At 43.0% G+C, this 24,724-nt stretch overlaps 5 protein-coding genes across 5 annotated transcripts; 1 reads left to right on the forward strand and 4 right to left on the reverse strand.

Annotated features, from left to right (window-relative positions):
• Nucleotides 1-421: 421 nt before the first annotated feature.
• Nucleotides 422-2,482, reverse strand: PHALS_11932 (uncharacterized protein; the record flags this gene model as incomplete). The annotated part of the gene is made up of 1 exon (XM_024727384.1): nt 422-2,482. One exon carries the CDS (start codon nt 2,480-2,482, stop codon nt 422-424), a length of 2,061 nt encoding a protein of 686 aa, XP_024577966.1.
• Nucleotides 2,483-11,292: 8,810 nt separating this feature from the next.
• Nucleotides 11,293-11,994, reverse strand: PHALS_11933 (uncharacterized protein; the record flags this gene model as incomplete). The annotated part of the gene is made up of 1 exon (XM_024727385.1): nt 11,293-11,994. One exon carries the CDS (start codon nt 11,992-11,994, stop codon nt 11,293-11,295), a length of 702 nt encoding a protein of 233 aa, XP_024577967.1.
• Nucleotides 11,995-14,598: 2,604 nt separating this feature from the next.
• PHALS_11934 (hypothetical protein L915_18148) lies at nt 14,599-16,387 on the reverse strand (the record flags this gene model as incomplete). The annotated part of the gene is made up of 2 exons (XM_024727386.1): nt 14,599-16,094; nt 16,192-16,387. The coding sequence occupies 2 exons, from the start codon at nt 16,385-16,387 to the stop codon at nt 14,599-14,601; spliced, it is 1,692 nt and encodes a 563-aa protein (XP_024577968.1).
• A 1,120-nt stretch (nt 16,388-17,507) lies between these two features.
• Nucleotides 17,508-17,750, reverse strand: PHALS_11935 (uncharacterized protein; the record flags this gene model as incomplete). The annotated part of the gene is made up of 2 exons (XM_024727387.1): nt 17,508-17,585; nt 17,670-17,750. 2 exons carry the CDS (start codon nt 17,748-17,750, stop codon nt 17,508-17,510), a joined length of 159 nt encoding a protein of 52 aa, XP_024577969.1.
• Nucleotides 17,751-20,649: 2,899 nt separating this feature from the next.
• On the forward strand, nt 20,650-22,323 carry PHALS_11936 (hypothetical protein F443_18664; the record flags this gene model as incomplete). Its single annotated transcript, XM_024727388.1, has 1 exon — nt 20,650-22,323. One exon carries the CDS (start codon nt 20,650-20,652, stop codon nt 22,321-22,323), a length of 1,674 nt encoding a protein of 557 aa, XP_024577970.1.
• Between the last annotated feature and the right edge of the window lie 2,401 nt (nt 22,324-24,724).

The following is a 24,724-nucleotide window of genomic DNA, read 5'->3' on the forward strand; positions in this document are numbered from 1 at the left end:
CCTACTGGGGACGTGTTGAGGCAAGCTGGAACGAGACAATGTATGTCTGTCAACAATGGCTGAAAAGATGCGGAGGGGGCCAGTGCGTTTATGTCAAGCGATTTCTAGTCTACGTTAAACCATATTTTTGGCATGATTGGTGCAGCAAAAAAGTGGGAAATTAATCAGAATCAAGGAAGTGTTCATAACCCAGCCGGTATCAATGTCCCCTCGTCCTTTCTAATGCTTTTTTGACCAGATCGTCGTATATTATTACGGCAGAATAATTTGGCATAGATATGATATGGCACTGCTAGGAAGAGGAAGACGTAGGAGCATAATGTGTTTTACTATCAAATCAACAGATATTTTAAATTTAATTGCGCACAAACCAATTTAAAGGTGCTTTATAAAGCAAAAGTGTATGTACCAAACAATGTTATCAGTTGATTCTACTGTCTGACACCTTGACCTGTATGAAATTCTTTTCCATCTCCTCTGCCAGCATCATTCTATCTCGATCATTAAGAGAAAATCTAAATCCCGCTTTTGATTGTTTTGTAACAGCATCTTCAAGCAAACGCACTTGATTTTTTTCCTTGAGTATCGATTTAAAAACATTTGCCAGTTTCTTTTTGTCCAATGCCTCTACAAAATGCTTCACCTGTTCTTTATTCTCCAAAGCCGCTCGAAACAAGTTCGTACGATAATCATCCTTGATAGCCACTCTGAGAAAAAAAACTTGATCCATATCCTTTAACAGCACATACGCCAAATCCTTGTCACCCAGCGCCGAAAGAAAGTTTTTGATCTCTTCCTTACCCTCCAGAGCCGATTTAAATAACTTCAATCGCACATCATCCTTCACTATCTCTTTGAGGGACTGCGTTATCTTTTGATTGCTGAGGATCCCGTCTAGTAACTTCTTCGTATCCAATTCTGTACTGCATAAGATGTCATCAACTGATCTTAATCGCCCTTCAAACCCCAAAGCCTTTTTAAGCATCGTCATACGTTCATCATTCACCATAGATGTTTGTAGCAATTGTAATAAACCCTCACTCTTGATCAACTCGTCGAGCTCAGTCACTTCTTTTTGATTCAGCTTATCATCTTTTGTCAGAAGCAACATAAGATCTTCCGGATCCTTTGCATCCTTCAATATTGTTTTAAGCGATTGCACTGCTTTCTCGTCTTCGAGCACCGCTTGAAGCCATTGCACGAATTTCTCGTCGTTCAGCACCGTCTGAAACGTGTCCACCATGGTCTTATCGCCTAGCTTCTCGGTAAATGAAGCGACCTGACTCGCTGCCTGCAAAGTCTCTCTCACCGACTTCACTTGATCGTCAGACTGCAACGTAGCTTTGAATAAACGCACTTGATCCTCAGTAAACTGCGTCCAATCAATTTCTGTATAGCGATTGCTATCCAAAGCAAATCCTGTCGGATAGACTCTCTTTTGTTTTCTCGAAAAGAACTGCTTTTGCTTCTCTTCCGAGTCCTTATAACGATATTGCAGGAAAGAACGGAACTTAGACACCACAAAAGAAGAACTCTTTGCCTCATGCTCAATGAAATTAAAGCGAATATAAGCAGCGTAATCAAGTATATGATCGCGTATCGCTTGCTCATCGAGATGCTCGATTTTCGAAAACAGGTCTTTAAAGTCGTCAGATCGCAATGATTGTAGTCGATATGCTAGCTTGCGGGTCGTGGCCGACTGCACCAACACTTTGATGACTCGATTAATCAAATCTTGATCAGATTGGCATCTTCCCAGCCAAGTTATCAGATTACCTCCGTTGTGATTAGCCGTGAGTATTCGAACAATGTCGTCTGCGACTTCAGACCGACCCTTCGGAAAGCCAACCTGGCCAATTAGTTTTATCGTGTAGGATAGCAACGGAATGTGTAGCTCAAGCTTGAAAAACTCTTCAAGAGATCCATCTTTTGTTCGCAGCATCAAACTTGTGAATATTGTTGATAACTTCGTTTCAGATTTGAGCAATAAAGCTTGTGTCCTCTCGCTGGTCGCAGCGTTTCGAAGCAAAGCAGCGGTTTCCTCATCGACAAATGATTTCATTTGTTCATCATTCGACTGGAGAAGCTTCTTAAAATGCTTGAAAATCCTCTTAAGATTTTTATTACTCAGATTCTCATTCAGCAGCAGTTTAGACGCTTTTTGTTGAGTAGACCGGAGACTGTTGAAATATTCTTCAGGTGGCAACTGTTTGTATGAAAACGGCGAGATCCACTTGTTGAGGAGAAACTTCATCCTCATTTCCCCATCAGTTTCATCAGAGTCGGTATTGTCTTGCTCACTATCATCGGAGCTCTCAAACTTTCCCTCTGCAACGGTCAAGCTACTATTTGCAGAAGGCAACGAATTATTCAAGTGACGTGCGAACACGACTGGGTCTTCATGCTGGTCTATACTCGAATTAGACGTGGAGGATACACTGACATCAAGCAGTAATAAAGTCGAAAGGATTGGCACGAACATCGTCAAGAATATTGGGAAATGATGCGCCAAGTTCCAAGCGATAAACGACTGGGTCAGGCAGCCGTAGCCTTTTTGATTATTCCAGCACAAATCTGGTCTATCCGGCTATCGGGACATCCAACCTGGGCAATGAAAATTCTTGAGTTGATTCTTTTCAGCCATAATCAAGTTGCACATTCATAAACAGAACTCAAGCTGGTGTTATCATAGCCAATTACAAGCCACCACAACGGCTATGATTGCGCGTGACGACAAATAATTGAAGCACTTCTCCATCTTTCTTGATGTAAGTCAAGATAAGTCGAGAAATTTTCTCCTCAGATATTTGATCAGCATTCTGTACCGTAACATAAAAATGCTATCAAATAGAGTAGAAAAAAACAAAATGCTTGTTTCTGAGTCTATCATGGTCACTTTGACAATTTGAAATTTTAAGTGTCAACAATTCCTCTCAACGTTAAGTGTAACTGGGTAGCGTACATTTACTATGGAATTTAAAGTATCAAGGTTAGAACTGGTAGTACAGTTTGATGGTCGTACATACGTTTTATTCGCTGATCTTTTGTATAGATGTGGTACGGATGTGGTAGCAGTATGATGCGCTATTCTGCAAGCTTACATAGGGATAACTAGTCCTTTCTTGCCTAAAAGAATGTGCAAACTCCGATAATAACACCCGATGCTGAGTCTGGTGGGCTGAACGCCAAAATGATTTGTTTCACATCCACAAATTCCCGCGAATTAAATATATCTACGCTAGGTAATAGGACACCAGATTGTAATATGTTTTGCGGAACATCCTCCCCACTAACATTTGGGGTCCACACCCAGTTTGTCTTTATGCAACGCTGCATTAAAGCGACCGCTTCACGAAATACTAATTCGTCTGGAGTTCAGCTCCATCCTCCTCATTTTACCATACAAATAATACTTGCGCTGGGGGTCCGTCCTGTGCATCAAATTGAATTGCTGACCAGAACCCCCGCAAAAAACGCGGTGTTCACGACCGGCGCGCCTGGAAATATTCCCGGCGACGGATCCCAAAAAGTTTCGGATAAGAACTGTCTCTCCAAAACCTTCGATCTTGCCCAGCAACATACAGCCAAAAAGCTTTCTAGATAGAGGGCTCTCACTGTGCTGACTCGCCCCGCTACACGAGTTCGAAAGTCCAGCGACGCTCTGCTGTGGAGCTCAAAATGATGTCCAGTTTGTCATCAACAAGCTGAAACTGACACAAAGAGTACGACTTCCGCGATATCAAGAGCAGGAATGATTTGACCCTTGACAAATCTTAACTCCGTGATTACGGTTTCAGAGCGTCAAAAGTCTCTCAGCGGGATGGGGCCGAGAAATTGCGCGATATGCATACACTACCACCTACAAAAGAGCAAAACATGCGCGACAAACGTGCTGTGCGAACCATTTCTCAAATTACTGGTCATCTCTCCAGTAACACCTTCACTAAGAGCGGGGCAGGCTCTTCTCCTGGGAGATGTGACTTGAAAATCTCAAGCTAGAGAACTTGCCTATGACTACCGAGCTTGATTTTTACTGGGTCACGAAAACATGCCAAATCACCCATCTCAAGAAACAGAAGTGTTCGTTTGCCCTGGTTAAGGCTTTTAAGTACTTTAAGAGGCAGTGGATTGCGATCCGCTGCACTAGTACTTGGTTCTTGTAAAGAGCGAAAGGTCGTTGACCTAAAGACGCTTCCTCAAGCGCAAAGCTACGGCAGCCCCGCTGTAACCTTCGACTTATCAACGTCCCGCTTCTCTACTTGAGATAACTGTTACACGGTTCCTATTCGCCGCTACGCCGAACGCCTCCACTAGTGCGAATCGCGCAGCGACAGGTGCTCAAATTTTTCTTAATGTAATATAAAGGCCGAATATGCACAAGGACCGAAGTGGCTATAGCACCAGGCCATCTTGATGAAGTAGAGAATTAAGTCTTCAGGAAACTCCAATGGATTAGATCTTTTCTACTTCACAAGCCTCTCATAACAGCCCTGAGCTCGTCATCGCCCTACCGAAAAGTTTCGCGTGAAAGTGGACCGCCACTTGTTCATCATCAAGCAATACCTGCGAGGATCAATCTTCCCGTAGCTAGCTCTCGTGGTCTCTAGCGATTGCAATAGCACGTCAATCCCATCAGGAGTTTTTGCGTGCTCTTAAAATCTTAGAAGGGCCAGATTTTGGACTCGCTTTATAGGTTTTGCCATCGCAATGCCTATCTTGCCCCCAGCGGTTCAAGAATCGCTGCTTTGAAGCATATCTACAGCGGATGGTGGAGACGCTGCTTCGTCTCCGACAGATCTGGTCACATCTGAGGCATTCTAAAGAGCGGACTCTTGGTATGGCTCCAGTCAGCCCACATTGAACACAGAAAGGTCCACAAGCGCAGCAATATTTCAGTGTAAAAGAATGCAATCATCGCAGGGGTAATTAGACTAAACGCATTCATTGAAAATTTTTCCCTCACCATTTCATGTGTCTTTCGTCTGCTCTTTACAGCAGTGCCATGCATTCTGCGAATGACACGCAACCTTATTGTAATTTAATCACTGTTATTTTTTTGAATGGTTTCTTGGGCTGAGATTGGCAGGTTGACTTCGATAGACGGCACTACCCCGCGAAGACAGGGGCTAAATTGTGGCGGAATCAAATGCACCCGAAGGCTTTTCAAAACAAATAAATAAAATTTGGGTAAAGCAATTAAAAGCGTGAAGTGCATTCTTTATCGCAAGCTCAAAGAAAGGCGCCAACTCGAGTCAGCGCCACGTTGTCATCGCGCAAATGGTTTTGAAAAAATGCTTTCAAACATAATAATGCTGGCGAATAGCCCGTCGCTTAAGATTGCAATCCGGCGCCGAGCACCTTGTTTGCCAACTTTTTGCTGTAAAGCGCGGACCTCTATCAAATATGATGGCAATCGACAATATGTTGGTGAAATACTTTGTCGAGGAATGCCTTAAGCGTATCCTCGCCATTCACATTAATGCTGGCAGCAGCGAGATAAACCGTCTTGTTCAGACGGGCTACAAATACCGCAATACCGGTACGACCGGATGCATCTAATGCTGATGAACAGAAAGCACTCCATCAAAACCGACAGACTGGTGAAATCAACTGCTGCATGCGGCGGGGTACACTTTTCGCACTTGTACACATACGTGCTAATCGCATTTTGTCTGGTCTTGCACAAGTGATACCTATTTTTCCGTTCTGGTAGATATTTATTCTGAGGACCACGACATCCAGTTGTAATTTATTAACTCAACAAGACAGACTCTGGAGACCGCAATGCACAGTTGTACCTTTCTCTCTCATTTTAATACAGCTGCTCACTGCAGCTTTTGCCTCTCGAGCTATGCACAATGCGTGCGCCTATCAACACTATTGTTATCAGTTTCGCGCAATATCAAGTCCTGCACGGACTATTGCAGCTTTACTCACGCCAGAGTGTTTTTTGTTGCACTTTTGAATACATGACTCGCCAAAAAAATATTTTTTCGACTTCCAGCACGTGGTGTATCAGCTACGCCATACCAAGAATGAAACTGTTTCTTGATATCTAGTGTATAACTAGACAATATTCTACGCTGTCAAAGTCTTCAGAAGACAAAGGTGCCTCATGAAACTTCAACTAGTTGCTTACAAAACGCATGGGTATCGAATTTGTTTAAGAACTTTCAATGACTCTGTACCCTGAATATTGTTTTTGACAGACACGCCTCGTACATCGGCGCAACGCTACTAACTAATCAGGAATACCCACGGATTCACAACACTCAAGACCTAGATGCAACAACCAACAATATTCAGCTGCAAGCGCCACCTCTCTTAGGGAAAAGAGTTCTTTATGAGCTGCGTCCCATCGACCACGACCTTCACAAGCACAACAGATCTTAGTTTTCTTTGTGCACTGCTTGTCGCTCCTAGGCTAGACGTTCCCTTGCAAAGCGTTCGTAGGCAAATATTTGTGAGAGCTCGTTTCCTCGTTTTTAGCCACCAATCGCAAGGCGGGCATGCAAGCCGCTACAGTTTTCTTTTGTAGATAGAATATCTCTGAGTGCCGCGAAAGCGCTCAGCAGCTAAGAGTTCTCCATTGCAAGGCGAAGGTTTATCACTTCTGCCTTAACCATTTCGCTTTCACTTCCACAACCCCGTTTGACACACACGGCAAGTTAGACTCAACAAAAGACACCTGTCGCTTCCTTAAAAGCTGTACGGCGCAAACGTGAGGTCTCGGTGCGAGCTGTATCTGTTTTGAAACTCTCTATGAAAAGGTAAAGGTACTGGCAATAAAAGAGGATTGACGCAGTTATGGCGAAGAAAATCTCTTGACTCGTAGTTTAGGCCCGCCAGTTCTTGCATCTCTTAATGAGTGGAGAGACACTTTGAACGCACGCTGTATTTGGTTAGGCGATTCGAACACCCGCGACATTTGTCTTCGCAGGTTGGATACGCATGTAAACAGAGGCATTGCACTTTTGCGCGGCTATCTAGCGCAAACGTTATGCGAGGTTGCCCCGTCAAGAGCATGGACAAATGCATGGCGTTATGACATTCCCTTATCCGAAGAAAGCAACAATTTTTCCAAGACTGTACACTTAAAATAAGCGTTTATACGGTGTTTGCTACCGACTCCTCAACGGCACTCAGCTGGAAGCTTCTTGGGTGAGTCTATCCAGCGCAAGATCATAGTGTTTAGAACGTTAAAATGAGTAAATGCCGCTTCCAGCGCTTTGGCCACCAGCTCTCCGATCCCGTTGGACTCAATAATGTACATAATCTTATTGAGTTGCCCAGGCTGCTCCATGAACAAGAGCTCAAATATTTTTTGTACTGTTTTCCTAAAGTGCTCAATACTTTCATAACTCGGTACTGCAACTGACCACAAGCGCTACCAAGTACGGCGAGGTGCCGTGCATTTGCGCAAAGGAAGTCTTCACACTGTTGTCCGCATTTACAGACGCGTAAGGATTGAACAGGAGTGATAACGAGCACCTCTACCGCAACTAGACGTCTCGCTCACTTTGATATCTTTTTAATACATACATTGAGCAATAATGCTGCTTGAACTAACCTATTAATATCTTTAATATTAAAGCTGTTTTTTGACGTGCGGCTAGCAGCAGCCAATGTGTAGCTTGGATCTCTTCTCAAACATTGTCATTACTACTGATCTCTCAGTTCTCTTGAACATCCGAAATAACATCAGTTTCAATCCAAGCTTCGTACGATAAAACAGTATTACACTCAGTACAAATGAACCAAAAGTGTCAGGAATATATACACTAATTGCAGTACATGCGTCGTTATAACAATTATTTTTACCTGCCTAGTATACAATTTGAGCTAAAGCACCAACCTGTTTGGCAGATATGTGATGGTGGATATGTTTTTGTGCTGCCCTTATTTGGGGTTACTCATATTACATACGATAACATCCACCTTAATCGATTCTATTCGTACGATGTATAAGTCAGATGCAACCTATACTCGTCATTTTGGTATAATATGAGAAATAGTCATCTTTAAAGCTCAAATGCCACTTATCTAAGCGTTTGCATAGTTGTCTTCACCGCTACTACTTGTCTTAAGGTTCTTAGTGTTACAACAGGGAAAAAAATGTTTGTATTTTATCGCACTCAGATACAAACTGCACGAATAGAAGACGCGACTCTCGTTTGGGAGGGCATCGCGTTAAAAAAACTACGGCTGAGTAGGTGCTATTTATGGTCGCTCAGCATTTACGAATGAGTTAGCCCATAAGTGCGCACGTGTGAATCGTAGCAATAGGTAAATTCTTTTCGCATGCTTCGGTACCTAGGAAATGCCTGCCGGTTCCAGTAGAGTGCTAGTTATAAACGGGCTGAATCTCTTAGAGACGCTTACAGTAATACCTATGTTAAAGTCGTTATTTGTGGTTTGTGCAAAATTACTCCTAAGCTGCTGTAGAGATTAGCCGCGATCGTACAAAGTTGTTGTCAGTATGGCTTGCTTGGAGCAATTGGCTATATGAGAAGAGTTGTACAGCAAATTATTGGCAGACATTGTGCATGGTACTTAACACAAGATCAAATACGTCAATAGCAGACAATATACAGACCGTTGGTCTCTTGCTCTCAAGCATTGAGCTTGCGTTGACCAACCCTGTACAGTCCTATAAGTATCGCACCATATTTTACGCTTAGATTGATCAATTTCAAGTGGCCCCGGTCTTAATAGGGAAGGAAATGATCCGAACTGATCAATACCCTGAATTCAAAGGCTTTCTCTTATTACAAAATCAGTAATCATTGATATATAACATCATGAGGCAAGTTTGTGGAAAACGCTGAAACCCACGATACGCAAAAGCAACATGTAGATACCAGATGCAGATGAAAGCAGATAAAGTACTTATAAACGTTGTATAAAACTTTTCAAAAGACGTTATGCAACCTGTCTGCTGGCCTCATGACAAAGTTGCATTCTCCCTATGTAGGACATTTTACAAGCTCAAGTAATTAATTTGTGCGCTTAACCACATCAAGCGGATGCAGTCAAAAAAGCCGTCCCAGGCTGAATTTTCATCTGCCTTTAGGATTTAATTCGGTTCCGGGCTCCTTTTAGTTTCTCGAGACAAGCAGCTTGATTTTAATATTATCATGATTCGCTTATATAGCACATACCTGGGAACGTGGTGGTCGGTCCTTGTCGGTGCTACTATTTGTGCAAATGGCCGTGATTCGGTAACCTCGCCGAGTTTCGGGTATGGTGAAGTATCTATCCCACTTCAAGACCTTTAAAAGTTTAAACTCGACATCGATGAGACTATCCTAGTGCCATTGGCGAATTTGATTCAGCACAGGTTACACATACCCTGGCATGAAGGGTAGGATCACACAAGATAGTGTGACTACACAATAATGTGGCTGCACCTTTACAAGAAGCCACTACGTGGCGGGACTGCCAGTAGTTATGCATTTTAATTCGATTTTACTATCTAATCAGGAAAAACTATAGATTTCGGCTCTGCCGCAATGAGAACAAAGAAATACAGTTTCTATTTTGAGCGGAAGAGTGTATTTGCTTTGGGTTAGGGTCTTGGGTGCGTTCAGCACCCTCTTGATGCTCTCCAGGACAGCTTCATCCAGAAGCGACGACGAGCTAATATCCTCGTTCGGTCGTATAATGACCACTTCGGCTAAATCGCCTGCCTTCAAGGCACCGCGAAACTTTCCGAAGGACATCTCGTCCAGCTCAAGAAAAGCATCCACCGCGGGAATAGACTCGGGGGTGACGTCACCGTCTTTCTCTAGTTTCACTACACTCATACTGGTTCTAGTATAGATAGTCAGGTCGATGGCCTGAGTAAGCTTCCTTTAAGGAATAAGCTACGGCAGCCCCGCTGCAACGTCGGCCATAGAAACCACATGTTTCTTTGTGTTTCTTGATCTAAGCGCTTAGGCAAGCGGTTTAGACAAAAGTTATTTGCGTGGTTGATGCTCTTTGAACTTGGTGTGGGTGTTTCAATGTAAGCTTTGGGGCGAGACTTACCTATGTCGGGCTTTGTCTTGGTGAAAGTATCGTACGCGGCATATGCACAACGTGCACACTACAACATCGCTTTTAGATCCAAAATGATTCGTAGAAGCACTGTGGCGAGTCACCACGGTGAGAAACTGTGATCTTGTACAAGGTACGAGATCGGAGCAATAGTAATATATTGAGACACGTAGGCTCCTAACCCCATACGGGTTAGGAAGGATTTATAATTTAAGAACGTGAGCCGTAAGTATGGATATGACTTTGACTCTAGAGGACACGATCGAATGCAGCAAGGAAGTGAACAGTTTATTTGGCCTGTTTTCAAGACATCACCTTGAAACCCAAGCACTATTCAGTTTTTGGATTTCGGTAAAACATTAAATTCGCCTTCCAGAGACGGCCTTCAAGCTTACCCCTGTGTGTTTGTAAACGCGGCATCTACTTTATTTAATGGTTTTTTGTTTGGGGGTGCAGCAACACGCCTGTTGTACAGTCTTCCAAGCGAGCGAATGGACAGTAAAACCTTTACTGTCAATGAATGTGCTAGTGTTTTTTGTGTTATATATTCTAGATTTTGATAATGTATATAATGTGCACTACATATTTCATTTTCGAAAGTCGAGTATTAAACCTAGTAATATGGGCGCAACTGAAATTGTTGCCCTACACGAAAGATTGTTTTCATCGAGATACGAGATCATTAGCGCGTTTTGCTTGTGGGCAAGCGCGTTTATTTCCCCATTTAAAATGTCACTCGACCCTACGATGCAACATTGAAATGAATATAAAAAATGAACCTCAATACTTATCTCGATCTTCTGCTCAAAGTAATTACAAAAATGAAAGATTCAAAGTCAACCGTACGTATTGATGTGTACAAAGTATTGGCATGAATGGGACTGTGTGCAACATTTGAACGTGCTAATTTGCCCCGCCAATCTGATACTTTTGAGCACATAGAATCTACCGTCGAGGCGCTAGTCTTGTAAACGTGCTTTGTGTTCATCCGTTTTCAACGATGGTGAACGATATTTGGTGATACTGGCGTGAGTTTTGCCAAAGTGAGGTGTCTAAAATTTACTAACGATAAGCGAATTATGTACGACAAGTGTGTATTTCGCTTGGCCTGAAAGCTCTCATGGCATATGTTAATACATTTCTCTTTATTACCACAATATTCAAGTAATTGTTGATGTCAGCAGAGAGCGGCGAGCTATACCTAATACGTTTTAAATTGGCGGCTCTACCTCAAAAATTGAGCAGGTCTAGACTTTAACAACGGTTGTAGGAAGTGTGATCGTTTCGACATGGCATGTTTTGCTTCTCCTCAAAATGCATCGTGCAAAGATGATTCGTACGCTCGTAGGCTGGACGCGCACATCCTTCCATTGCGCAGCGTTTGCCACCACCATGGGCCCAGCAAACACCGTTTGAGACAGAAATGGTTGTACAGCCGATAAAAGAACAAAGAGTGCCACCACCGTGCGACCAGCAGACCCCTTTGGTCTTGGCACGATTGGCACAGTCGTGAACTTTGCACTTGACAGATCCACCGTGGCGCCAGCATCGACGTGCGTGCTTGGCGCGACTCGTGCAACCCTCTATCATGCAGTACTTACTACCCTTTTTAATGGTTGTGCCATTGACAAGCACGACTCCATTTTTGCCTGATACTTTCGTGCTGTCATTCCACACGTTGGCATTTTGGAGACAACGACGTTTTGCAATCTTTGAAGGACCTGAGGGTGGTGCTAAGATTGGAGCAAACGTCTTGTTTGATGATCCACGTTGTGGTGAAGTCCATGGAAAAGAAGGCAGCAACACTGACGTCGTGATGGCCTTGTCATTTGAAAGAATGAAATTGAGTGAGTTCTTGTTCACGGGCTTACGATGTTGAGTTGGTTTGATACCAAGAAGTTGTGGCATTTCAACAAAGCTGGGCTGGGAAAGCGGAAGGAATGTGTGGAAAGACATCACGATAGTGATGTAGTGGTTGTTGTATACTCTTGTTTGAGAGTGGGGAAATTGAGATGTGGGATTAGGAGCGTCGGAATTTAGAGCTCACCGAGAGTTACAGTAGTATCTGTTGCCACCGTAGCCCTCAAGAGGCGTGGCCAGGCGGAATATTTCACTTGACATACGTCATCCGTTGCAGGCGTCCTTTTTGCAAGCGCCTGGCTTCGATGGCGTCAGAGGGTCAGTACTTAAGCCATTACCTTGGAAGATAAAGGGAACCGATAGTCTGACCACTAAACAGAGCAGTACTTGAGACACAAATTTGATTTTGTTTAGATGCTTTAGTTATCGCAAAAGTATTCCTATCACCAGCTAGAATAAGTTTACTTCTGTTGACATAACTTCAATATAGTGATACTCCTTTCCATGAGACAACTTTTGACGCCCTATCTGCTCACCATTTATCTGTTCCCCCAACGTTGACGGCAGTCAGTCCAGGGCGGACCAGACGACACGTCTTGGCGTTTTACGCGCGAAAAGACACGAATCTGAACTTGACGTCAAGGACCACTCTTATCGTCGACAAACAAAGAGAAGTTATTTAAGTTGTTTTATATGAAATTACACCGTGCAGAATCAATTGCTTCTACGACCTTCATCAATCGATATTAGAACAAAGTTTGTTTACTTCCATACAATTTGCAGACATACTCGTGCCAGATAAGTCTCGAGTTTATTTGCTATGATTTTTTGGCTGGAGTTCAAAGAAAAATATAAAGAGGGAAAGAGATAACAAGTTTGTTCCTTTTACATTTGTCTCCGCATCGTACAGTCCGTGCGTCTTCAACACAGTGGACAACGAGCGTATTGACGCAGTAGACACGTTCAATTAATTCAGCGGCGAATATCTCCCAGACCCGAGTACCCTAGTAGCAGCAGATGGCCTCATTGCGATAGTCTTCTCCTATACTTAAAGGGAAACGATCGCCTATCGTCTGAAGAACTCGTCAATGCAATTTTGGCTCCATATGTTATGAGTCAAACAATCAAACTCTAACTACGTAAGTCAGAGAGCACAAACCTAGCGGCCTTAAAAACGGATCGTTACGTGTAGAAGCGACAATCATATCCGAGGATAGCGTACAGCTAAAATTTCTCTCATGCAGATTTTTCTTCGCTTCGTCTAAAACTCTTTAGATATTTTTTGCCGTCCTGCAATATTCTGTTGTTTCTTAAAGGAACTTGTCAATAACACTGGAAAACGATGCAGTATGCTTTTAACCGACAAAAAACGATGTCCATTAGGTCGAAGAACATACCACTACGCTATGTTTTTCAGCCATTGTTACGAATGTTATTCACGCTTGTATCCAAAAGTGAAACGCGAGGGGTGTCGCGACGCTTTTGATCCAAGTGTCATTGTAAATTGTCGGAGACATTAGAGCGATGACGCAGCAAAGATTCGATCCACCAAAGAGACGCAGTAATAGTTAAAAACTTTACTAATCTTGAAACCTTTCCGTTATGTGCGCCTGTGGATTTAGCTCGATACAGGTCCAGGAAGGGACGCGCTGCCTGTCGACGTCCAACTGATCAAGGTGTCAGTCGGTCTCCGTCGCCAACAACGGTCAACGAAGGGGTGCAAACCGAGTATGTTCAGACTAGCGTAACACCAAAATTATCAGTTAGAGAGATGTCTTAGAAGCATTATGTATAAATTGCAGGTCGAGCAAGGCAAAAACGCTGAGATAGGATAATTTAACAACGTGGTATTGATTGCACACAAGTATCAGTGGCAAATAAGGGTTGATGGTGCACAAGAAAGCTCCTTGACAGGATCATCGTGTCAAGCATTGTTGCAGCAGTTTCAATTTTGAAGCTTATTGAAGACACAAGATTGATGATGAAGATACATTTCGAGGGCTAGTGACTGAGTATTAGGTACTCTGTGTTTCTCCAGTCAGTCTGCATGCTGCTATGGTGTGAAAGAGAGTTTCGCTGAGAATGATCTCCGCCAATTCAAATTCTTATACATAGCTTTTCGTGCTTCAAACTCCTGTAGCGTTGAATGTTGAGCTGTACATTAATATGAACCGATCCTTCACACTTGAGTACTATACAGCCACTAGCCGTTAAGCTTCAATACGAGAAATATTTCTTTCCATCACCATTTCATTTGCGACGATCAGTATCACTTGATTTTAACGAGCGATTTTGAGCGCAACAGCGTACACACTGAGTTATACAAATATGAGTTTCCTGTTTACGGGCATTATCTGTGCTGGTCGCTGGTCTAGCCAGCAATTTTGAAACGAGTGATCTCAAACAAAAAAAATGAATATAGAACCAAAACGAGACCACAAATCGTCAATTTTATCCGAATTACCATCGGGCTTTCTCTTCGTTAGCATCGCTGGGGGTATAAATGCTGACAATGCTGTATCATGAATGTATGGGCACGATTCAACCAAATATCCAAGCACTTAAAGATACGTTTTCTTAAAACACTTCAAAAAGTTGCGAGGTTTTCTATATGATACACAAGTAGATATCTAAAGTCCTTCACAATAAAGGTCTTAAATCAAAGCTGTTAACAAATTCTAGATGCACTATTCGAAAAAATCATGGACTCAAATCCACGCCACGTAAAATTGCCTGCTGCTTTTCAAAGGCATCATAGGTCTCTCGAAATAAAGGGTTGAAAAAATTCATCCATTCACCGAACAGAATGCGCTTATTCTTACTGTTGGGGTCATTATCGCCACCGATATCCTCCCCACCACGAAATTCGTGCCAGTCACAACCTATTAGTTGGCACAGATTGCGGTAACCCCATCGAAATCGCTTTTTTGGAAAAATTTCGACCACTGTCGTCATCTGGCGTGTCCATAATACGTTCACAAGACCAGCACCGTGCATACTAATAATTATGTCGCTCTCGATGGTGGTTTTCATTTGCTCTGCTAGCGTCAAATTTGCATATTCTATAGAGCGAATCATCACGTCTAGATCCTTGTACTCAGTTCGCATCGACCCTAAAATCTCGTCCTCATTTATCCAAATGCGTTGCAATGAGCGTCCTTTGTACGGCCGACGGGTAATGACCGTCACGATCATTGGCCGTATGCGTGCGACACCGAGTGCGCGTTCCACTTCTGGAGTGATGTTCTGCGTCAATAATGACTGCGCTCGAAAGGACTTGAAAAGTTTTGAGTCATAGCATGGTTCCTCGTTGTTCAGATGCTGCATCATAGGTCCATAAATTTCAAAAGGAGCTAGCATCACATCACCTCGAAAGTGAATGCGCTTTCCCATCAGCGAATTCCCATCAATTAATTCATGATTTGGAGCCAATAGTTTTTGATGTAGCGTATCGATTGGTGAAGGGTAGCCACCGTCAAGATGAATCACGTGCGTTTTTGATATATCCCAGCCAAGACCTTTAAGCATAATCCACGAATTTAAAGCATACGAGACTTGAAAGAACGGATTGTGATCGTCACGTCGAGCGATTAGCACCACTGGATCGTCAAAAACCAACGTCTTGTTAGGATCTGGTGGGTCGAACGGGTGGTTTATAAAATCCCACGACGATCGAGCGTCATCTTTCGTTGTTGGTGGCATGCAAATGGTGGCATTTGGGACCACTTCGACATTTTTAAACCTTAAAAACGCTTCCCAGATTTGCTTTGACCACCGCATCTTTTCATCTGCCATTGATGTAAAGTAAGAAACCAGCTCATCACACGCGCAATTGATAAGTCGTGGATTAAATCGAAATCTTGGATCATGAGAACCGCCATCATTCGCCATACTTTCAATGGGTTTATGAATTTGAACTCCAACTAAATCCAGCATCAGATTCTGAAATGTGGTGCTCCAAATACCTCCTGCGACTTTGTACGTCGTGACTCTCGTGGCGTTTTCCAAGCTCATAGAAACCTGCTTGACGCTATCCCAGCCTCCATCAGCACAAAAAGTCAAAGCTCCCTGTGGTACCGCTGGTATGATGCCCATATCACGTTCAGCATAACATTTGCGCTTAATTTTTTCGCTGTCATACTTGTACGGAGCCTTCGTACGTTGTACCACAAGACTTTGAATACGCTTTTGTTCATCTAAATATGTGGCCAAATTCACAGAAGTATTAGCTTGAGAAACTAGATCGAATATGCAGTAGCATTAACGCTAATCGCACTTGTTGCTTATACTCACTTTGATGGAAAGAGTCCTGGTCTCTGAGAAAGCCCGAAGTGGCGGCCCACAAATCAGTGACTTGTGCGACCATTGAGAGTGCACCTAAAGCTGTCAAAGAGAGCACTAAACTCTGCAGCAAACGTCGGCGTGCTCTGCAGGGACTCGCGGGTGGAATAGTCTCATTTGCAGACGTCGCTATGTCGTTCTTATCCATCACAAATGAGTTATAACTGTAGGATTGCTGATCCAATTAAAGTATGTGGAACGATTGGATGATCGTATTCACATGCATACAGGTGGCGAAAAGTATTTCTGCCTCTTTTTAGTCTGCAGCTATCATAGACTTTTCAGCCACACAGTATTATATTCGCTCTTTGTTGGCCACTTTTGTGAATATAATTAAAACTGATGGTACTGACCAATCAACGTTGACCTTGATCTTCGCGGATCTGCGTTTCCACTGAATCGTCCAAAAAAAACTTCGTTGGCACAAAGCAAACATGGCTTTTTCAAGCGCATATACTCGAGCAAAGCTCTCGAGTATTTAATGTGGATGACCACATTTGTCTACTTGGGCTGTGGACGAATGTATCATCAAAAAGTTTTATGCTTATGCATGACCTCCCAGACAGCTGAGTCGCCAGACAGTTGAGCATCGCTGTAGCTCTAGACAGTCCCCAGTGTATATTCAGTCTTTTAAGAGTATCCCACCCGCTTTCTTTCAAGCTTTTGACATTCAGCAATTCTTTGTAAGTAAATGTCGCTTATTCGCTTCAAAAACGTGTATAAACATAGATCTTGCGTTTCTCTTCTGTCATTTGCTAGATGATTAACAATATGTGGTCCGCCACGGATCTTGCTCCGATTCGAGAGGTGCGTCATGAGATTGACCTGGTTTCCATACCAAATCTAGCACCATACGTCAATGGTTCGTACCAAGGGAATAGTTTGACTTTCTTCAATGCCAAGTACCAGGTACTTGGCGCCAATATTTTGCGTCAAATCACGCTAACGCATATTACGAAAAGTGCATGCTCACTATAAAGTATATACAGTAACCAGCAGACAGGAATTGCCACAAAAAGCTTTGTCAATAGCGCCTAGTTCAGTGTCCCTGACCTTTTTGATGGAAAATGCAAAGAGAACTCCCACTACTCAGAACGTCATCGCAATTACTTTAAGCCGTATTTTATCTTCAATGCACCACAAAAGCCTCATGGCTTTCGATATAGACGTGCATCCGTATTCACACTCTTAAACGGCGCGTTTTTCATGGAATGTCCGCTAGTGAGTAATTTAGCGTGGCGACTTTCCCGCAACTCTATCATTGCCTTTTAACATTCTTTTGTACTCAAAACCAAGCTCACGCGTAGATGTTTGGCTTCAATTTGCAACAACTTCCAGTAGCGATCCTACTCTTCATTTCAAGAGCTTTACTACCTGCACCTTGCTTTAATTACTCTACGATTGCCCCCTTTGATGCAATCATCACTTACTTTAGCCCCTTTCGGTACTAATTGTGCCAGCTCGGTGATCTCATGATCTTGTAATCTTCCCAGGAAATTATTTAGGCTCATAGAGCTTCTGCCTGAGTGAGTTAACGTAATTACATCCTCTATCATTGACTGATCACTCCTCTCACAAATGGGTTAACCACCTCCCCAAAAACACCTTGACGCTTCTTCACTCCGCAAGGTGGGCGCGTCACGAGGTATTGCTGGCTCAACGGTACCGCTACTTCGTGGCAAGGATGAACACTCCTTGATAGCGTTAGGTCTGGGGCTTCTGCTTGCGACTCAAATTCGCCTTGCTGACAGCGCAATCCGGCTCTCTGACTGTTCTAGAAAGGATCAGCAGTACATGAAACACAGTTATTTTTCTTCCCACCAGAACTTACCCCCGTGAAACCTAGCTTATAGCTGTAATCAAACGTCTTATCAGAGATTCGCTCTGAATTTTTAGCTTGTCTCAAAGTACTAGCAGTATGATAGATTTTTCATTTCCTGCACCGAAATTAGCCTCTTGTCTGCGTCAAAAAGACTCTGATTCACGACAGAAATGGTGATATGGATGACCAACAAATCACTGCGTGGTGTCCATTTTCGACTTTTAGTCGCTTATGGTGTGGATGAGATTTTAATCTCTAGCCAGATCTTGGACCAAAATGCCTTTACGGGTTGCCGTGAACCTTAACCAGAGTAAGTCTTGACCAATTTGTGTTAACGAACGCACAGAGGACTTACAACTTGGTGCCGAAGCATTATAAGTAAGAAGCACTGAGTCTGCTTAGAGCTTAACAATACCAAACACTAATTATGAAATTTTATCTTTTGGTACTTTAAAAAGCTACACCACTGCAGCGATTGTATTCTTTGTTAGGGGTCATAAAAATACACTGATATACTATCAGTAATTTTCTGATTCCCGCTCAGATGTCTAACTTCATTATACTAGTCGTCAGCGCCTACTTACCATCAGGCAAATCGAGTATGACAAAGATCATCTTTGGCAAATTGGCTTCCTTTCGTGACTACAGGAGCGACATTTAAATGGAGTCTCCTTAGCCTCTGTTATGGCTTCGAGACGTTCAAAAACTCAACTCAAAGCCACTAAATGAAGTGATGAACAGTATTGGGTGGCACAAACGGACAAAGCTAGCGCTCTGCTAGACTAATACGTGGTATTTGAAAGCTTTGCTCCTCGTTGGCAGATCGGGCTTTACGCCGGCTGTTGCAAATACTAGGATCATCCGCCAAATATAATCAATTGTTTCTGCAGTGATTTTCTCTTCACGCTTGTTTGGCGCTAGATTATCTAAAAGTTTTGCGTCTAGATGGCCAGCAGCCGAAAATATAGTCGAACACAGGTAAAACTTTTGAAATGAAGAGTGGGTTTGCTACTGGAAGTTGTTGCAAATTGAAGCCAAACATTCACGCGTGAGCTTGGTTTTGAGTAGAAACGAATTATGTGTTAAAAGGCAATGATAGAGTTGCGGGAAAATCGTCACGCTAACTTACTCACTGGCGGACATTCCATGAAAATTGCGCCGTTCAGGAGTGTGAATACGGATGCACGTCTACATCGAATGCCATGAGGCACTTGTGGCGCATTGAAGATAAAAATACGGCTTAAAATAATTGCGATGACGTTCTGAGTAGTGCATTCTTTTAAGCTTTTGACATTCAGCAATTTTTTGTAAGTAAATGTCGCTCGTTCGCTTCATAAACGTAGCAGTTATCGCTTTTGGTTATGCACCATCACAATGGGACACCTCTGACAGCTTCAAAGGCGCACAAAGAAAAATAAATCAGCAGCCTTGTCATGCAGTGGTTACATAGTTCACAAGAAGTTTTCTCATAATTCTCGTCTCTTGAGTATTACAAGACCGTGAAATAAACGAGAAAGTGTCAATTTTGCGATTTCTCACGCGGTGACTCTTTCCGGAATTTGGTCTTGCTGACGATGTTGTACCAAGAATTCAGTCGAGAGCGCAACAAAACACGTCTAAGAAATATTAAATATTAAATATGTGCCAGAGATTGTGGAGGATCGTAGGCGCGTTGTTTCAAATAGAGGCTGGAGACTTTATATTTCTTACGGAATGCACCTTGGCGATCCACCAGTGTGTGATGCACATTCTTTCGACAATATTGCAGCTGATGTCGTATTTGCTCCGCTTGAGTAGTGGCTATTAGGACGACCTGTCCTCTTCTTGCAGACAGAATACTGGTAAGACAGGACATATTTTCAGTAGACGGGTGAGGGCTACGAAAGAACGGCCAATGCAGAAGTGTACCGAAGCCCGCGTTTCAGGACAAGAATGGCTCTTACTTCTACCTGGAACTTAAGAAAATCATTACCAGAGTCTGCATCATTGTTCAAGTTTAAATTCAAACGGTTCAACGCTTGCTCAATTATACACCGTTTTTGCACACACACACACACACAAATAAATAGCAGCGCATTGACTTTGATCCTCAAGCTTTCTTTACAAGCTGACCGATGTAAATTACCCCTTGTACTCACAATAATCCCGATACGTCATAATGTGACATCATCATTTGCTGGCTTTCACGCCTAATGTATTCACCATTGATACTTTTGAGTGACAAACTCTGCATGACAGCGATGTGCTAGCTGTTATCATCCTCTTGACTTCGAGTGCGTGTTACAGTTGTTTAGCTCCCAGCACTTAACCCCTCAATCTTTTTCTTTTATACATCTTCTAATCATCCTTCGCTCTCTTCACTGCTGCATTTTTGAGTTTAAAAAGTAACTATAAATAAATCGTCATGACATGTTTTTTCTGCCGACTCGTCCTCATTGGCTTAAAAGTTTCGAGTCGTTATGTCGAGTAGCCGATTTGCATTTATTTTTATATATTCACTTTGTTTTGCTGGATCCCAACCCGTTACGAAATCATCAGTCCACCAGCAATCGTCATCTTACATCCGCCGCCATCGTACTGCATTTACCATGACGAAAAGCAAGGCGTCGGACTTCATGTTTTTACGTCGCCATACTCCCGAAATAATAGGGCTTTTGCTGTTATTGGTGACTACATTTACGATGATGGGGCGTGTTCTGGATCTCTTGAATGCCAGCAATCGTCCGCAAAACCACGTGGCTATCCGTCGTACCGATAATCAACAAGCGCTCCATTCGCAGCAACAGCTACTACTTCGAACGGAAGTCCCTTTTCCAACACGAGCTCCGTACGTATACAAGAATGAAACGACAAAGCAAAAGTGCTACAAAGAACGAGATCTTGGGATCATTCCAGCTCTTCGTCAAGCTTCTCACACCTTTTGTAAGAGTGGCGGATGGGACAAAGACAAACAGAGACCAACGAGCTTTATGAAAGCTACGAAGATATCAACGTTTCAAGTCGGAGGGGGGATAAAGAGTACTGTGTTCAATAATCTCATGTTAGATTTCGTTGACGTTAAGATTCACGCACCTATCGCGAGTATGGCACAAGACGGCGGCAAACATGACCCACGATTTGTCTTTAGTCCCAATTTGATTAATTGTGTGTGCGATGAATTTGCCAACTATATCACGAACATTTCGACCAACCGGGATCGTCAACTTCAGCAAGTGTGGCAATCCGCGCTGATGCGTATTCCAAACAATGATTCTGCCTTATCAAGTATTTGCTCACCGAAGCGGGACCTTACTGCCAATCACTCATGGGATTTTATGAAAAATCCATTAAAAAGTCTGGATTTGAACGAGACACTCGTTTTTGAGGATCCAGTAGTATTAATTGCCCGCCGTGACGACCACAACCCGTTTTTCCAAATTTCAAACGCTCTTAATTCGTGGATTATGCTTCAGGTTCTTAACTGGGATGTTACCAAAACTCATGTTATCCACCTTGACGGTGGCTACCCATCACCAATTGATGAGCTGCATCAGAAATTGTTGTCACCGAATCAAGATCTGATTGCTGGCACTTCGTTATTGAATAAACGTGTCCATTTTCGTGGTGAGGTTATGATTGCTCCGTTTGAAGTTTCAGGTCCAATGATGCAACACTTAAACAACAAGGAGCCGTGTTTTGATTCGGAATTGCTCAAGACATTTCGGTCACACTCACTGAAAGCAATGGGAATCACTTTGGAAGCTGAACGCAGCATCGGAATGACTAGTAATCGTCCCATGTATGTCACCACGATAACCCGTCGACCGTACAGTGGACGTGAACTGCAGCGCGTATGGCTCAATGAAGACGAGATAATGGAGAAAATGCGGAACAAGTACAGTGACGTCAATGTGGTATTTCGCTCTGTTGACTTTGTGAGTCTCACATTAGCAGAACAGATGAAAACAACGATCGAGAGCGATATGATCGTCAGTATGCACGGAGCTGGTCTTGTGAATGTACTCTGGTCACGTCCTAAGACAACGATTATAGAAATATTTCCAATAGAGCGATTTCGCTGGGGCTATCGAAATTTGTGTCAATTTTTGGGCTGCGACTGGCATCAATTTCGTGGGGGTGAAGACGTTGGCGAGGATCCACATCCAAACTCTAAGAACAAAAGAATTACTTACGACGAATGGATGATTATGTTCGAACCACATTTTAACAATACATATCGTGCCTATCAGGAACAGCAAGAGCGAGAGTTAAACTACATTTGAATTTATTGGAACCAGTTGAATGTTTTCGAGAGATGTGACCTCCTACATACATAGAAGCTTGTGATGCATTATTAAAATAGACCATTGTCTCGGAGTCTATTTCGTTGGAAATGTGAAACAATTGTTTGCTGCGCGATTCTCGAATGATGGACTCAAATGTTTCGCAAATTGGTGGTAACGTGCAGATTACCTAAGCAAGCGTACACCAGACTGAAAGTCAATGCCTTTGTTTGTATTGATGGATGAATAGGCACAGCATTTGACGCTAGCTAATATAAAATATTATACAAACATTATAAGCTCCGCAACTTTCATTGTGGAAGGTCACATTATGTCTAATGTTGGAGTCAGTTCGCTTAACTATTTTCAGAATTGTCCATTCTTGATACACTTTTAGTTGCACGCAGACTTTAACCCCACCCCAAGCTTGAAGCTGCCTGACCGCACAGATCAATAAGTTGCATTATACTCGTCGGGGCTACGTATACTATGGACTAAAGATATATGCGCTGAAGGCCACTATTCGGTTAAGCGAGAATAGTGAAACGAAGTGAGTATGTAAAAATTTGGTATGCTGCCATATTGCATAGCAAATGGACAGAGCCAGAAGAGATATTGGGAAATCGCAATGTGATCACAGTCAAATGGCACATTGTCTTGGAGCCTTGAATATGCAGGGAAATCGTAGCCCAGTTATACGGTATTGTGTTGGAGACGGACGAGAAGGCCATCTTAGACCGGGAGAAGATGCAAGTCCAGCTTGATATCTCGCTCCCAAAAGGCAGCATCTGGGTTCTCTACAAACCAAGTCGCTGTAGCGGCAGTGGGAGCCTTAAAGGATTTGAGTGTGGTACGACATTGGCAACTGTGAACTCTTTCGAAATACTGCACTCCAACGACAGTTATGGAAAGCATATGCAAATGCGCTTGACTTGGACGAAGGCCTTAAGGCATGTCACGAAGTACTCGAAGAATAGTGCGAGAAAGTTCCTATTGTGGCGTCTGTCGTATGCTTTTAATATACTTTTGTTGTATCGCTGCGGCGAGTTTTCCTAGCGTTAAAATCGCCCACAGATGTTGTTGATGTCTTCTGCTACGTAGAAATGTAGCTGAGCAAGTCGCTATCCTTGTGCCAAAGGATTGTAGCGAAGGGGTGGTCGTGGTTTCCATGCTGTAATGCGGCAATGGCATGACAGTTTGTCTACATAACTTTTGTTGGTATGCCACACAACAGCACTTGACGCCAAAAGCTGCTTGGTGCATTTTCACGTCGAGTACCGGGGTGATTAGACTGATAATTACCGGAGTATATAAGATGTCGAGCGGCCAGGCCAGCTCCGAGGAGTAATAGCCCGTCCAATACTTCTATAAAAGGCGATGTCCAGCTGGGGGGCGACAAATAACCTCTTCGCACGATTTATATCGCGATTAAGTGTATGTACTTGTAGGGCGTTAACCTAGTATGCTATCTGTGTAAGGCGTGTACCTCCTATTTGTAGCCAGGTTAGAGAGTCGGGTACAACTCAACAATTATTACAAATTTCGCTCCATATTTTATGAAACATACATTTAATTAGATTAGTAAGATGCTTCGAAAGGAATAAATTAATTTGTAGACAACGAACACAGCTGATCACTGCGAAATCGTGTTGGCCCCCGATGTACGCAACACAAACCGACAAAAGAGCATTGTGGCCATTGCTTGTGGAGCAAAACAATATCCTCTTAAATCAGGTTGGCTGGATCATTCGATTTGGCTGTCGCGTCATGTACAGCACAGCCTAAGATACCTTCTTGATCAACACAAACACCAAGACTGCATGTTCCTACACCGGCCTATCAATGAGAAAAAATACAAGCGATAAGTCAAAAAAGAAGGCCTCACTGTTCGAGTTCAGCCCACGTCCCAAATCTTAAGCTACCAGCACATTCGGAATTCCACTCAGCTGATGACTTCACAGCCCTCTTAATCACCCTCTTATTTCTACAGCGTGTGCAAAAGTTCTGTTCGGCGGCTAAAATAAATCAAACACACACGACGGTCATAGACCATTCAACGAATGAACAAACGAAAACCATGAGCCACAGACCCAGCAACAACAACTTAATGTACAGGTCACTAGCAACATAGGAGAAGCCAATTACCAGGCTTTCAATATGGACCGCGTCTTACGAACACAGACTGTCTCCATCATCATTTTGACAATATCCAGCTACGCTGAACAATCTAGAAGCATCGTGCTAGCACCTTAAATAAACGAATCGCGCTGCGCTATATCTGAGCTCAAAAATAAGCACATTCTCTTACGAAAGGCAAGCTGCAAGACATATATAGGGGAAAGATTCTTGTGGTCTTTGATGAGAAGTTTGATTCAAATTGCAATGTTCATATCCTTTGCAA

This window comes from Plasmopara halstedii (genome assembly GCF_900000015.1).
Source record: "Plasmopara halstedii genome assembly, contig: Scaffold_555, whole genome shotgun sequence".
Lineage (NCBI taxonomy): Eukaryota > Oomycota > Peronosporomycetes > Peronosporales > Peronosporaceae > Plasmopara > Plasmopara halstedii.